The sequence below is a fragment of the Colobus angolensis genome, unplaced genomic scaffold (assembly GCF_000951035.1).
Source record: "Colobus angolensis palliatus isolate OR3802 unplaced genomic scaffold, Cang.pa_1.0 Scaffold70, whole genome shotgun sequence".
Taxonomy (NCBI): domain Eukaryota; kingdom Metazoa; phylum Chordata; class Mammalia; order Primates; family Cercopithecidae; genus Colobus; species Colobus angolensis.
Genome location: NW_012120710.1, coordinates 6,834,181 through 6,850,424, shown reverse-complemented (window position 1 = coordinate 6,850,424; position 16,244 = coordinate 6,834,181). Strand labels below are relative to the sequence as shown.

General features: G+C 37.6%; 2 protein-coding genes across 11 annotated transcripts in view; one reads left to right on the top strand and one right to left on the bottom strand.

Annotated features, from left to right (window-relative positions):
* Nucleotides 1-521: 521 nt before the first annotated feature.
* Nucleotides 522-16,129, bottom strand: THAP6 (THAP domain containing 6). Of its 5 annotated transcripts, XM_011927182.1 has the most exons (6): nucleotides 15,826-16,129; nucleotides 15,352-15,470; nucleotides 14,813-14,912; nucleotides 13,383-13,590; nucleotides 8,954-9,079; nucleotides 522-3,596 (listed from the first exon to the last, which is right to left on the bottom strand). In XM_011927182.1, the coding sequence occupies exons 3-6, from the start codon at nucleotides 14,890-14,892 to the stop codon at nucleotides 3,342-3,344; spliced, it is 669 nt and encodes a 222-aa protein (XP_011782572.1). In that variant the 5' UTR covers nucleotides 14,893-14,912; nucleotides 15,352-15,470; nucleotides 15,826-16,129; the 3' UTR covers nucleotides 522-3,341. The 5 variants fall into 5 exon arrangements, with proteins under 5 accessions (XP_011782572.1, XP_011782570.1, XP_011782571.1 ...); XM_011927180.1 differs by lacking the exon at nucleotides 15,352-15,470 and having other exon boundaries at nucleotides 15,826-15,902; XM_011927181.1 differs by having other exon boundaries at nucleotides 15,352-15,884.
* Nucleotides 15,848-16,244, top strand: part of RCHY1 (ring finger and CHY zinc finger domain containing 1, E3 ubiquitin protein ligase) — a 45,972-nt gene continuing 45,575 nt past the window's right edge. For 3 of the 6 annotated variants that reach the window (XR_001000174.1, XM_011927187.1, XM_011927185.1), the window contains exon 1: nucleotides 15,848-16,150. Coding sequence is in view for 5 of the 6 variants with exons in the window: in XM_011927187.1 (XP_011782577.1) it covers nucleotides 16,061-16,150 (90 nt within the window). In the remaining variant the exon portion in view is untranslated. The remainder of the gene's footprint in view (nucleotides 16,151-16,244) is intronic. The other 3 variants (XM_011927190.1, XM_011927189.1, XM_011927188.1) reach the window with 2 other exon arrangements.

Here is a 16,244-nt window from a genome sequence, read left to right as displayed (position 1 = left end):
TTATGTTAATCCAGTGGGAGGACTAGTTAATTGGAGGCCTTGATAAGGCACATGTGCTCCAGAGGGTGAGATAAAACTTAGGAAATTCAGGGGTCTAAAACATCAGTAAAATTTTGAGGGAGAAGTACCCAGTGATCTGGGGCATGCTAAGACATCCCCTCTAAAGTAAGAGACAAGTTATTACAACTTGTATGTTCCACTATGAAGAAGAAAGCACAATGCCTGACAGGCCTCTTTGGGTTCTAAAGGCAACATATTTCACACCTAGGAATGCTGCTCTCCTTTATATACTGGATGACATCAAATCTGACAGTTTTGAGTGAGGGCCAAAGCAGAAAAGGGTTCTATGGTAGGTCCATGTTGTGCTGAAAGCTGGCCTGTTATGTGGGTCACGGAACCTTGCAGACCCCATATTAGAGTTATTGTAGAGAAGAAATTAGAGCAAAACCTCTATGTATGTACTCTCCATTTTTCTCTGCCCATTTTATTGAATAACTCAATGTATAAAACCACATAACACATTACTGGAGAAAATGTTTTATTTTTCAAATAAATAATAGATTTTCTATCAATTATTTCTGTAATAATTTTATCTTTTTATTAAAACTAAATATATATTTAATACATTTCACCTTTTCTCAAATTACAGACTATGGTATAATTTTAATTATCGTTAGCAACCAAAGTCTATTTCCAGAAATTTGAACTTGATATAGAGAAAAATTCCACATATCACGTGCTTTGGACCTGACTTGGTGCTGAGGTTGAACTGTTGTATTAATGTGTTCCTGGCTCTAGAAGCCACCTCTAGCTTTTAAAGCAAAGTGGAACCCTTAGGGTCAGCCTTGGCTGCCAGAGAAACTTCTGGAGGGGGATGACTTGGGTTTTGCTTTATACAGCACAGTTCTTTCCTGGGCTAGGTTGGAATCTCTGGGAACAGAGGACTAAGATACATACTGTGCTTAGGCAGTTGTTTGCAGCAGCAGGGAGGACCCTATTTTAAATCTCAGATTTCTATCAGTAATTATTTTCCCATTAGAATAAGGAGAAAATGGGCAGCTCTGGGTCCTTAACGATACCAATATTTTGCACACAGTTATTTATTTCTCAGTTATACTAGGTCCAGTGAAAAAGAGGTGCTGAGTCTACTATGAACGCAAGTAGTAAAAGCGACTGTGGCAATTTTGATAGTGGCAGACTGGGATTTTACTCTTGGAAAGGTCTTCCAGGTTTGGTGTATTCTAAGCAGCCAGTAGAGTGCCAGAATTTAGACATACTGTGTTTGGATCTACCCTCTTACTTTTTCTCCATTGTCCACTGACTTACTTTAATTTATATACTCACAAATAGGGTGAGGGAAAAATAATCTCTATTGAAAACATCTCCATAAAACCTAAGATCATATCCAAACTTTCTATTAGGGTGTTCATTTATGAACTCAAAATGAGATAACTAAAATAAATAATGGGTAATTAATGAAAGAGTTTTTTTTTTGAGACGGAGTCTCGCTCTGTTGCTCAGGCTGGAGTGTGCAATGGCGTGATCTTGGCTCACTGCAACCTCTGCCTCCTGGGTTCAACCAATTCTTCTGCCTCAGTTCTCCCAAGTAGCTGGGATTATAGGAGTGTGCCACCACACCTGGCTAATTTTTTTTTGTATTTTTAGTAGAGATGGGGTTTCACCATGTTGGCCAGGCTGGTTTTGAACTCCTGACCTCAAGTGATCTGCCTGCCTTGGCCTCCCAAAGTGCTAGGATTACAGGTATGAGCCACCACTTGGCCTTTTTTTTAACTATCTTTTTACTACTTTTTTTTCAGGTTGTAAAAAGATACGGCCTCAGTGATTTCCTCTTAGCATAACGCTGATCTCGCAGATGTGGGTTAAATCCCGTTTAGAGGGAAGGTTTGGAATCCTACATAAAAGTGTAACATGCATTAAAACAGAAAATTCTTAAATACAAAAAATTCAAGTGACCATATCTTAACTAATATTAATGTAACAAAAATAAAATTACAATAAACAAATGAGCACAAAATGCAATTCAGTTTTTGTTACTACAGTGAAACGGCTGATACTCAAATTCTAACTGCTACAGCATGGACTTCTGAATGAGGTTCATGTATGTACACGTGCCCCTAAGTAGAGTGTTGCTTTGGCAAATGGTTTTTATTCTAACCCACAGTATTTATGACTCTTAATTTCAGTTGTTTTGGGTAAGGAATTATGACAAAAGCTAAATTTATGAGACTTGGATCAATTAGGAAATAACAAGGAATTATTCCTTTGCATATTCAGTAAGAAACTATTCTAAAGCTGCTATTTTAATTACCCATTTCTCTAAATAAAAGCCCTTGGACAATAATCTACTTCCCTAATTAAAATATTCTAATCCTTTCTCTCCAATTCCTATTTCAACCAGAAGAGCCAAAATTATTAATTTTTAATGGTTTCTTTTATATTTTGTATTTTTAAAAAATGTCAGCAATACTACTTTATATATAAAATACAAAGCAGTATTAAAAGTATAGAGCTAGTACTGGCTTTCAGATTTTGAAGATATACCTTTATGATGAAATAGTCATGAAGCAAAATGTTCAGACCTGTCAGAGCAACTAACCATTTAAAAATCAGATATATGACCCTTTTCGTCTTTTAAAGCTATTCTGGTTTACATCAAAGTGCTCCTAGTGAGGAGGAATGATGTACTGTACTGAAAACTGAGACTTCACGAGGGCTCTTCTTAAATTGGCTCTGAACAATTTTAAAAGCCAACAGATCTTCACCATGTGTTGTTCTCAGAGTCAATACCACAGGAAGCCTTGTAAAAAGATCCTTTGGTATTATTGATAGCAAAAGCACCTTGGATTGAATCCAAGATGGATATGTATTATAAATGAATTGTGCTTTGTAGTAAAATGCATTTAAAGTAAAATTCAATGTACTTACCATAAAGCACATGTAAGTAAAGGTACTCCTTTGAAGCCAAAAATCTGATGTTGCTGGAGAAGTGTCCAATTCCTTCTACTACAGCTTAATGTGACTAATTTGACATCATTTCTTTAGCTCTGTGAAATTTTCTTGAGATTTTAACATCTTACAGTAGTGACCTGGCACTAGTGTAGGTCTATAAAACATAATTGTCACAAGTCACACAAATACATAATTACCACAAATTTCTGCATATTTTCAAAAAAGTCTTTGGATAACAACTATAATGCATAATGCTCCAGAGAATCCAAAGCAGCACTTTAAATGATGGATATCATTTAGTGATGATAAATGAGATTTTATAAAAATTTGTACCAATGACAATTTTAGGTAGAACACAACATGAAATTATTTCATGCAATATAGTCCTGTTCTATGCTCTCCTGACAACACTCCCAACAGAAAGCGTCCAGTCTATTTGCTGTTTCTTGGCTGATCAGACATTCATCCTTTAATTCCCTGATTGTCTTCCTCAATGATTTTTGAAAACGTTTTTCTCGGTCTAAAACATTCCGTAGACTTTCCTTCGTATCCTCTAGCTCGCCGATCACATGATCTAATTTATGCTTAAGTTTCTTTGGACTATCCATTACACTGTAGCTATGTTCCTAAAAATATAAACACCAAGTTATTAATCAGACAGACATGTAGTTGGATAAAAGTTTATAACTAGGTCTAAGCTGTTTCTTCATTTATAATGCTTAGAGAACATCTTTAAGTTGGTGATATTTAGAGGTTAAGGAATATAGGAAGAAGATGGGGGTAGAGCAATATTTAGGGTGCTAAGGGCCTCCCTTCTTTTACTAAGGCCAGGCATACACAAGGACTGCAGAATATTATGGATGGGAAGCACTTATCTCTATGAATAGCATGACACTTGCAATGACTCTACAGCTTTTGTTCCTTCAATGTGGTGCTAAGTTTAATTTTTACCCATCAAACAAATTTAAATTTTTAACTGGGTTACTTTATTGGACGGCTATTGCATTTGATAAGATATGACAGGAAAGGAGTACTGCAGCAGGTTCTCAGGCTGGGTGTTGGGGATTTAGAGGACTCTGGTTTTGGAATTTTTAAGAGACAACTCCTCTCGGTGTTTACTATGGTTATGCTTAAATTTGCTGGATATGCTTTTATTCCTTTTTCATTTGAAAATAGGGAAAATAACACTGACATAGCTTATAAAGGCACTACAAAATAATCTTGAAAAGTTGTTATTTAATATTAAAATTAGCAGAGAAGACTTTTATTTCTAGCCAAGATGAAGTAATACAGACTGGATTGACCCCTACCTCAAAGAACCAACACAAGGCTAAAAGACAGAAAAAAATAGCTTTTAAGATAATGGATATTTGGCAAGGACAGCAGCTATTGTGGACAGATGGGAAACAGAGAGGTAAGACCTAAGCCTGCTCCAGCTAACTGCATGAGAGTTTCTAGGCCTCAGGGCAAGGAAGGGAAACCCAGGCAGAGCTTAGTAGACTGAGTTGAGGAGGTAGTGCAAAACATCCAGGGAGACCAACGTGGCTACAGTTCACAGGACAAAGTACTAGACAGATGAGAGCTGCACAGAAAAAACTTGAGATCTTCAGAGGCTCCCCCTTGAGTATTCCATGGAGTAAGATCAGCACATGAACGTGAGGAAACTACTCAAGGCTAAGGAAAGAACAACCAGAGATTAGGAGCGCTCTGTGCTCATGGGGAATAGCCACTATTCCCACTAGCCAGACTTGAAAATGTCAAGATTCATGGACATTAAGTACACAAAATGGTCTTGTCAAACAAAGTAAAATCTGAAAGGGTCGAACAGTTTCTAACTAACTGTACCCCAGAACAATGCTCAAGAAAACATGATACAAAAACATCTAGCATCTGGCACATTAAAACTCAAAATTCATGGCAGGCAAAATTTACCAGGCATGGAAATAGGCAGGAAAACATTAGTCATAATAAGAGATAAATCAATCAATGGAAACCAAGCTGGAACTGATACAAATGTTAGAATTAGCAGACAATATAATTAAGAAAGTTGTTAAAATTGTACTCCATCTATGCAAAAAGTTAAGTACATAAAATATATAAAAAAGACTCTAATAGAATATCTACAGATAACTACGATGTGTGAGGTAAAAAAATACACTGGAGAGAATGGCAGTGTATTTTTTGAAATTTAACATTTCAGAATAAAAGATTTCATGAATATAAAGTTATAGCAACAGGAACTATCCAGTATGGACTAGAGAGAGAAAAGGAGATAGAAAAAAAATAAAGCATCAGCAACCTGTTGCACAATTTCAGACAGCCCAATATACATGTAATTAGAATTCCTGAAGAAGAGGAAAAATTGGGATAGAAAGAAATATTTGAAGAAATCGGCCGGGCGCGGTGGCTCAAGCCTGTAATCCCAGTACTTTGGGAGGCCGAGACGGGTGGATCACGAGGTCAGGAGATCGAGACTATCCTGGCTAACACGGTGAAACCCCGTCTCTACTAAAAAAAATACAAAAAAACTAGCTGGGCGAGGTGGCGGGCGCCTGTAGTTCCAGCTACTCGGGAGGCTGAGGCAGGAGAATGGCGTGAACCCAGGAGGCGGAGCTTGCAGTGAGCTGAGATCCGGCCACTGCACTCCAGCCTGGGCGACAGAGTGAGACTCCATCTCAAAAAAAAAAAAAAAAAAAAAAAAAGACATCATGGCCAAAATTTTCCAAGTTTGATAAAAACTATAAACTGATAAATAAAAAAGCTCAACAAATCCTAATCACAAGAAATATGAAGAAAATGAAACCAAGGCATATCACCATCAGATTAGGCAAAAGCAGTAGAAAAACCAAAAATTCTTGTCCAGCACAGTGGCTCATGCCTGGCCTAGCACTTTGGGAGGCTAAGGCAGGGGGATTGCCTGAGCTTAGGAGTTTGAGACCAGCCTGGGCAACATGGGGAAATCTGGTCTCTACAAAAACAAATAAAAATTAGTCCAGCATGGTAGCATATGCCTGTAAGTCCCTGCTACTCAGGAGGCTGAGGTGGGAGGATTGCTTGAGCCTGCGAAGTTGAGGCTGCAGTGAGTCATGAGTGTGCCCCTGCACTCTAGCCTGGGTGACAGAGTGAAATCCTGTCTCCAAAAATAAATAAATAAAAAATTTTAAAAAACAGACAAATTCTTAAAAGCAAAGAAAAAAAGAAGTACTAGGTACAGAGAATAAAAGTGAGTATGATATTAATTAAATTTTTCATTAGAAATGGTGCATGTAAGAATACAGTAGGGCAACATCTTCAAAAGTACCAAAAACAACTGCCCCAGCCCCAAAACTGTTAACCTAGAATTTGATTACCTAGTAAAAATATCTTTCAAAAGTGAAGCTTAAACTTTTTAAGAAATAGAAACATTGAAAGAATTCATCACCAGCATAGTTGCACTACAGGAAATGTTAAAATAAGCCCTGCAGGCAAAATGATAACAGGTGAAAATATGGACAGACACAAAGGAATGAAAAGCTATGGAAATGGCACCTACATGGATAATATCAGATTTTTTCTTATTATCCAAATCTCTTTAAAGAATAATTTACTGTTTAAACAAAAATAACAACAATATGGTGTGGAGTCTATAGCATATGTAAAAGTGAAATGCTTGACAGCAATAGCACAAAGATTGAGAAAGGAAAAATGAAAGTATATAAGATTTTTGTATATAAGGGAAGTAATACTTTAACATAGCCTGCGATAAGTTAAAGATGCCATAAACCTAAACACAGACACACAGACCAATGGAACAGAAAAGAGAACTCAGAAACAAATCCACACACCTACACTGAACTCACTTTCAACAAAGGTGCCAAGAACAGAAACTGGGGAAAAGACAGTCTCTTCAATAAATGGTGCTGGAAAAACTGGATATCCACATGCAGAAACACTAACCTAGACCCATACTTCTTACAATATACAAAAATCAAATCAAAATGGATTAAAGAATTAAATCTAAGACCTCAAACTATGAAACGACTACAAGAAAACATTGGGGAAACTCTCCAGGACATTGGTCTGGGCTAAGATTTTTTTTTTTTTGAGACAGGTTCTCACTTTGTTGCCCAGGCTGGAGTACAGTGGGTGCGATCAAGCTCACTGCAGCCTTGATCTCCTGGGCTCAAGTGATCCTCCCACTCAGCCTCCTGAGCAGCTGGGACTATAGGCATATGCCACCACCCCCAGCTAATTTTTTTGTATTTTTAGTAAAGATGGGGTTTCACCATGTTTCCCAGACTGGTCTCGAACTCCTGAGCTCAAGCAATCTACTCACCTTGGCCTCCCAAAGTGCTGGGATTACAGGCATGAGCCACCACTCCCGGCCTAAAGATTTCTTGAGTAATACCCCATAAGCACAGGCAACCAAAGCAAAACGGACAAATGAGATCACATCAAGTTAAAAAGCTTCCGCACAGCAAAGGAAACAATCAACAAAGTGAAGAGACAACCCACAGAATGGGAGGGACAAAATGTTTGTAAACTATCCATCTGGCAAGGGATTGATAACCAGAATATACAATGGGCTCGAAAAACTCAACAGGAAAGAAATCTAAAAATTTGATTAAACACTGGGCAAAACATCTGAATACACATTTTTCAAAAGAAGACATACGAATGGCTAACAGGCATATGAAAAGGAACTCATTATCACTGATCATCAGAGAAACACAAATCAAATCTACAATGACAAAATATCTCATGCCAGTTAAAATGGCTTTTATACCTAAAACAGGCAACAACAAATGACGGCAAGGATGTGGAGAAAAAGGAACCCTGTACACTGTTGGGATAAATTAGTACAACCACTATGGAGAAGAGTTTGGAAGTTCCTCAAAAAGCTAAAATAGAGCTACTGTATGATCCAGCAATCCCACTGCTGGGTGTATACCCCAAAGAAAGGAAACCAGTATATCAAAAGGATATCTGCACTCCCATGTTTGTTGCAGACCGTTCACAATAGCCGATATTTGGAAGCAACCTAAGTGTCCATCAACAGATGAATGGATAAAGAAATGTGGTGCTTAAACACCATGGAGTACTATTGAGTCATTAAAAAAAATGAGATTTAGACATTTGCAACAACATGGATAGAAATAGGCCAGGCACAGAAAGACAAACATTGTATGTTCTCACTTATTTGCAGGATCTAAAAATCAAAACAATTGAACCCACAGAGATAGGAGAGTAAAATGATGGTTATGAGAGGTTGGGAAGGGTAGTGGGATGGGGGGAAGTGGGGATGGTTAATAGGTACAGAAATGTAGTTAGACAGACTGCATAAGATCTAGTATTTGATAGTACAACGGGGTGACGATAGCCAACAATAATTTACCGTATATTTAAAAATAACTAAAAGTATAATTGGATTTTTTTGTAACATAAAGGATAAATGCTTAATGTGATGGATACCCTATTTACCCTAATGTGATTATCATGTATTGTATACCTAAATATATCTGATGTATCCTATATATATACATACTTACTATGTAGCCACAAAAAGAAATTATTATAAAGCCATGTTAATCAAGATAGTAAAAGAGATCTAGATTCCATGCCTGCCTCTAACATGAATAAGCAATGAGATGAATAAATAAATGCAAGCTTGAATACTCTGTATGTGTATAACTGAGAAAACTTAGCTATTTTTTATTACATATTTCATATGGAAATTACAGCAGTTAGAGAGAATTATTTCCTTGGTAGAAATATCTTTGCAAAAAGCTTTCTTCAATGAACTACATATGTAAGCAAAGGATTAACTACCTCTCTTTTGATGTTGCATATATACAAACTATAATGATTCTAGGAAGCAATATTATTTGTAGATATTACATATTAACCCCTAGATTTTGCTAGGATTCTGAAAAATTTGATTCTAATGGAGAGGACATATTCACCTTTAAAGAATTAACATGAGCTCAGTAAGTAATTTACTTACAAAAATGAACTGGGATTGGAATTCTTTAATATATGAGGAAGCACCAACAAGATGATGATTGTAGTTAGTGGCTGGAACGGTTTTGAGGGTGAAGTTTTTTCTACAATGAAGTTTTTCTCTTTTCCCCTGTTAAGAATAGTTAATAACAATCATCAAGTGAGACACTTTTGTCCTTTCTTACATTTTTATTCCTTCTTAACTTTGTATAGTGAAGTTAATACCACATTTCTTTTCATGGAAATTGCTTTTAAAACTCAGTAAATTCCACCCAGATAATTTTAAAAGAACTTCCTGAAAACAACTCTAAGGTTCATCTGAAAACACAAATTTTCCTAAAAAGGGAGAGTGTAGGAGGATACACTCTACAAGCTATTAAAAATATAATACACAGTAACAATAATTAAAATAGTGTGCTCCTTTCTTAGGACTAGACAGAAAAACCTAGAAACAGATCATCAAGTAGATAGATGCCTTTAGGACAAAGGTGGCATTCTAAATAAGGCCACAAATCATGTAAAAATCAACTAATTAAGAAAAGCAGTTGTATCCTTTGTATATAATAAACCACAATGAAATTCCATGTACTGAAATTTTATGTAAAAAAGAAAACCATAGGTGGTAGAAAAAATATAGAGAATATTTATATAATCTTAAGGTGAGGAAGGCTAACGTCATATAACACAAGAGAAAATATAGAATTGACTACATTGAAAAAAGCCTGAATTTCAAAAAAAATAAACCCATGCCATAACTAGAACTGAAGACAAACAATAAAAAGTAACTGGGAAGGAAAGTGGGAGAAAGGGGAGAAAAAAAAGGAACTGCAATGTAGATGGCAGTTAAATGATTCGTATCCTTGATATCCAGTGTTTTTACAAAACAGTATAGGAAAAGATAATAGAAGAGGACCTGAATAAGTAACTCACAAAACAGTATACTTATCCAATAAACACATGAAAAAATGTAGACACGCACGAGTGTTCACAGATAAATTAAAACAATAAGATGCCATTTTGCCTATCAATTTTAGCAAAGTTTACAAACACCACTTATACCAAGGATTAGGGTAGGTAGACATTCTTATGCATAGCTAGTAGGGTGATAGATTGGTGCAAGCTTTCTAACGAGGCTTTGGAAGATCTTTATCAAAAGCAAATCTTTAAAAAGCATATATAGTCTTTGATCCAACAATTCTGTTTGCAGAATTCAGTTCAAGGAAATAAGGATATAAGCCCGCTACGACAATGTTCATTTTAGTCCTGTTTAAAATAAGGAAAGATGACAGCCTATACACAATATTGAAGACTGATTACATATACTATTGTTCATATGTAGGATCAACTACTATATGGTCAGTAAAATATGGTCTATATAATTGACACCACTAACTACTGTCAACGATATGGAACCAAAGGAATTCTTATACGCTGATGGTGGGACTATAAATTTGCAAAAGCACTTTGGAAAACAATGGCAATATGTATTCAAGCTGAACATCCACATCACCAGGACCTAGTAATTTCCTCTTCTAATTGAAGCATGTATATACCCTATAGAGATATGTACATAAATGGACCAAAAGACGTGCCCCAAAATGTTCAGAGCTGCACAAGTTATAATAGCCCCAATGTGAAAAACCACCCAAACATTTATTAATAGTAGAATGAAGAAATTAGTTTATTTGTACATCGTAATACTATACAGCAAAGAAGATAAACAGACCAGTATCTCATGCTACAATGTGGATGAATCACACAAAATGTTGAGCTAACAAAGCCAGAGTACATACTGTAGACAGGACTCCATGTATATAACTGACAGTGATAAAGTCAAGACAGTAGTGACTGGGAAAGCATGTGAGGGAGGCTTCTGGGGCACCTGTAATGTTTTATATCTTGGTCTGAGGGGAGTGAGATGAGTGTACCCACTTTGTGAAAACTCATTGATTTGTACACTTATAAGCACTCTTCCATAAATATGTTTTACTTCAATATAAAGTTTAGTTTAAAAAAGTGATGGTCTATATAGGTTTCTCTTAAACATGTGATCCATAGATCTGCAGCACAAACAGATTGTGATGTTAGAAAGTACACTCCAACTTACTGAATCTAATTCTCTGGAAGATGCAGGATTCTGTATTTTAAACAAACTCACTGGATAATCCTTATGTAGACTAAAGTTTGAAAGCTATGGTTGTAGGAAAATATTTAATGTCATGGAGAGTAGTAGTTAATAGTAGACTCTGAAGCCAAAATGCCTGGGATCAAATCTAGCCTCTGCCATTTAATAGCAGTGTGACCCTGGAGAAGTCATTCTAGTTCTCTGGGCCTCAGTTTTCTCAAGTGATAAAATGAAAATAATAATAGTACTTACCTGACACGGTTCTTTCAAGGACTGAGTTAATAGATTAATGTAAAGTACTTGGAATAGTGCCTGGCACACAGTACACACTATGTTAAAAAACCCAATAAAGCAAATAAAGGAAAAGGTATACAGTGTAATTCTATTTCCAGAAGATTATCTATATATAGATGAATTTATATAAAGCATATTTATAAATAATTACAGGGATACAGATCAAAGTGTTCACAGTATTATCTATGGATTATGTGATTATTTATTTTATTTTTGCTCCTATAATCTTATTTTCTAAAGTGAAAAATTTATTTGTTATAAGAAAATCAATAGTTTTTTAAAAGTTATAACTTATGATTTACTTGATTTATTATGCCCATATTTCTTTTTTTTTTTTTTTTTTTTTTTTTGAAACGGACGGAGTCTCTGTCACCCAGGCTGGAATGCAGTGGCCGGATCTCAGCTCACTGCAAGCTCCGCCTCCTGGGTTTACGCCATTCTCCTGCCTCAGCCTCCCAAGTAGCTGGGACTACAGGCGCCCGCCACCTCGCCCGGCTAGTTTTTTTGTATTTTTAGTAGAGATGGGGTTTCACCGTGTTAGCCAGGATGGTCTCGATCTCCTGACCTCGTGATCCGCCCGTCTCGGCCTCCCAAAGTGCCGGGATTACAGGCTTGAGCCACTGCGCCCGGCCTACGCCCATATTTCTTAAGGTCCTCTTAACATTACAGCTAGATGACACCTTGGTGGTAGGAAAAAACGAAAGCCCTAGAGCAACTTTCCCAAGATACTATATACTTATTAGTGAGGCACTCTCTACCTGATCACTCAGGTTCTACAATATGACCAACTGCAGAAAGTGACCAGGACTGCATGGGCGCGGGTATGCTTCTGGCTACTTCTCTTGTTTTTAGCTGCCAGGAAGGAGATCCCTTTCAATGATCTCCCTGAATTTTCCACATTGGAATCAATCAATCAATGTCTATAGGTTCTGGAAATTCACTTTTAGGTATATCAAGTCAAGAGAGATACTGAGGGTGAGGCAGCCAATCCATGGGAATATTACTGAGAAAAAAACACAGAATTCAATTAGCGTTTACTTATTCGACTGTTCTTTCTTTTCCTGACCTTTTCTTCTCCTGTGCTTATATCTCTTTTTTTGGTTTTCTTCCTTTTGATCATACCTAGAGTTTACGCTTCCATGTATGTGGTTCTTATAAGTACATTAGTCCTGTTAGTGGTTCTGCTCTTGACTTCTACCCCAGTGTTAGGGACTGCCAACTTGGAACATCAGCTCAACCTTCTTATAAGGCTTTGGAAGATCTTTATCAAAAGCAAATCTTTAAAAAGTGTATATAGTCTTTGATCCAACAATTTTATTTGCAGAATTTCGTTCAAGGAAATAAGGATATAAGCCAGCTACAATAATGTTCCTTTTAGTCCTGTTTAAAAATAAGGAATCTTATTCAACCTTCTTATGTTAACTTCAAGTTTTAGACAAAAATCTTGAGTTACGCTAATTCCTAAAGTCAGTCCATTTCATCAAACATTAGTAATGTACAAATATTTATGAGTGGTTACTGGTAAAACACTCCTACTACACATTACAAAAGTTGAAGATGCAGTCTACAAATTTAAAACTTCAAGAATGGACTTCAAATGAATAAGCAAACCATAAAAATGTTAGCGAGAGTGGTGAATAGTATCATAAAAAGTGAGCAATGGCCAGGCGCGGTGGCTCACGCCTGTAATCCCAGCACTTTGGGATGCCGAGGAGGGTGGATCACGAGGTCAGGAGTTGAAGACCAGCCTGGCCAAGATGGTGACACCCCATCTCTACTAAAAATACAAAAATTAGCCGGGTGTGGTGGCAGGCGCCTGTAATTCCAGCTTCTCAGGAGGCTGAGGCAGAGAACTGCTTAAACTCCCAAACTGCTTCTGGGAGGCAGAGATTGCAGTGAGCTGAGATCATGCCACTGCACTCCAGCCTGGGTGACAGAGCGAGACTCTATCTCAAAAAAAAAAAAAAAAAAAAAAAAGTGAGCAATGATGGTAAATAGTATCTCATAAACAAACCTGTAGGTGATATGGAGAATCAAAGATAGAAGGTATGACTCCAGGTTTCAGTTTAATGTTGGGAGCACTTCTGTCAAAATCTGTCTTTTTAAAGTGCCTCGAACACAACACATCTCCTTTTTTAGGCTCCCAAATGCCAGCTGCATTCACATCAAGTCTTTTCATTGCTAATACCCATTTCCTTTTGATGTTTTCATCTGTGGGGAATCTAGAAAAAAAATACAAAAAATATTTTAAAATCAAATACTATTGCTATATAATTGAATTAAAGCTGTCTTATACAACTGACTAAATTGATTCGTTAACTAGTTTGTTATTAGTCTTGAGAATTACAGTAGTTAGGAAACCATAATTCATGCTTTGGTAACTTTCCATTTTAATATTCAGATTTTCTGCCAATCATGCTGCAGATATATGGCCCTCATTTTAATTTTTCTCATATTATAAGGACGAAAAATTTCAATGGATATTTAACATCTTATAGTAAGATCCACAATTGAAAGTATTTATTCATCTATAGATGATAAAAGAATTATCACTTGGGCCTTTTCCTATCTGAAATGATATCCACAATTTATCCTCGATAAAAAGGACCCTTTGTAATTCCATTCTTCTGTTAGCATCAGAAAATTGCTTAGTACAGCATTTAATACATAGCAGGTCTACAGATACTTAGTGAATGAATGCAGAGAATAGCCACAGAGTGTGGAGTTCTGGAGATCAGAACTATTTTGAGAGATATGAAGGCCAATAGCCATATCGACTCAATTTTCAAGCTGGTTCAAATTTTTCTGAAACAAGGTAGGATATATATATGCTCATTTTTGATTTCTTTATATCTAACCAAATAGCTAGGAATTCTTTCTCTAACACATAGCACAGTGCCTGGAACAAAAGCAGCAAAATAAACCTTTAACAAGTGAACAATTATTAAATCTTATTACTCTTTCACAGCTCTCAGGAGAATGGCTAAAATATGAAACTAAAATCATCTTGATTTATTTGCAACATAGCTAAAGATCCCTTGGTCTGAACTTGTAATTTATATTTTTTCTGTATAACTTATGCTTGATCTATTTCTAAATAGAAACGGCAATATATTTGAGCAAAGCTCCTGCATTCAGATTGTAAACTATATGTAAACAACATTGAATTTCTTTGGCGATATGATAAAATACAAAGTAATAATATTAGCAAAAGTTAGTCTTACGGTATTTTTTGTAAACCAGTCTCTCATATCTTAAAGTGTCTTAAAACTTTTAAACTACATTATAAACATGTAAAGGCATCACATTGTCACTTCAAATTTAAAAAAAAGGTTATTTAAAAAGGACTCGGGAACTAAAGTTCAAAATTGAAGACAAGTAGAACTGTCTTTTGCTTTTTATAACATGGCCAAACTATTTGGCTTAACTACAGCAAAATCTTACACGTGAAATGTCAGTCCTTTTAACTTCGAATTTGGCAAGCAGCGAGAAGCACATCCAATGGCGGAGCAGCATTTCACCATTTTAGCAACTCATAACAGAACTGAAAGAAAATTAGAATGTTGAGTCAGTAACTGGAAAGCTGAAGGGGAATATATTCCCTTTCCCGGTGTTTTAGAAAACATGAAATTAGGTTAGAAAGCTAAAGACAAATATCTTCTTCTAACACCTGCAGCTTTGCTTATAACATTTTCCAGGGTCTTGCCTCTTTAATAAGGAGAAACATATTTAGCTATGTACCCCGAGTCTGATTTCAATTTTGTTGGCTTGTACATTTCCCTTCCACCTTCTGACAGGTACCATGTTCTCTGTGCCACAAAGCCTTTTGCACACTAACTCCTACCCATCTTTCAGCTCTCAGCTTGCATCGCTTCCCCAGGGAAACCTTCCCTGACTGACACCCAGATTGTCAGAGCTGCTTTAATATTAGCTCTCACAGGACACACACTTCTTCCTAGCACTTCTCCAAGTTGTAATCTTACATTTATTGCAGTGATCGCTCTTATTAATGTCTTCCTCCTCCACCGGTCTTAGTTCCATGAGGTCATGGTGGAGTGTGTCTATTTTTTCCTACTTTTTGTCCTTACGGTTTAGCTGGTGACTGGCAATAGTGAATGTCAGTACATACTTTGAATGAACAGCAAATAAACGGGAAAAGGAGGAAGCAAGAAGCACTTCCAGGTATTGGCGAATGCCCTGGCGTCCAGGAGCGGCGCGCGGGACCCGCTGAGCCCAGGGCCCGGGACGAACTCCGCTCCTTTCTCCAGGCTCCCTGCCACCGGAGGGAGAAAGGGAGGGGCCGCCCGTCACAGGTAACGATGCACCTAGTGAGCGTCCTTTCCTCAGGCGCCAACTGGCGTCTCCGCGCCGCTGCCGCCCACCTCGCGCCGAACCACGCCCTGAGATTTGGGCGGGTAGCGATGGGGGGGTAAAACAGGCAACCTAAGAGTTATTACCGTTAGCAGCGAAGACTGCGACTAACGTCAACGACGGACACTGCGTCTGCCTTCGCTTCCGTCTCGTGGCCCCGGGAACCGGAAATCCGTCTGCCCCGTGTCACGTGCTTAGGAGCCATATTGGCGCTGGTGGCTGCTGGGGCTGGGAGGGGGTATGCTAGAGAGGCGCAGCTTTTCTGGGCGTGGTTTTTATCCTGGGGGAAGGATCGGTGCAATGTGAGGGGCGGTGGAGGAGATGGCGGCGACGGCGCGGGAAGATGGCGCCAGCGGTCAAGAGCGAGGGCAGCGGGGCTGCGAGCACTATGACAGAGGATGTCTCCTGAAGGTGACGCCTTCTATGGGCTCTTCCCCGACAAGCTTCCTCCGGGCTGGGCTGGGGCGGGCTGGGCAGCTGGTTAGGCTTGGATTTAAGTTTGAAG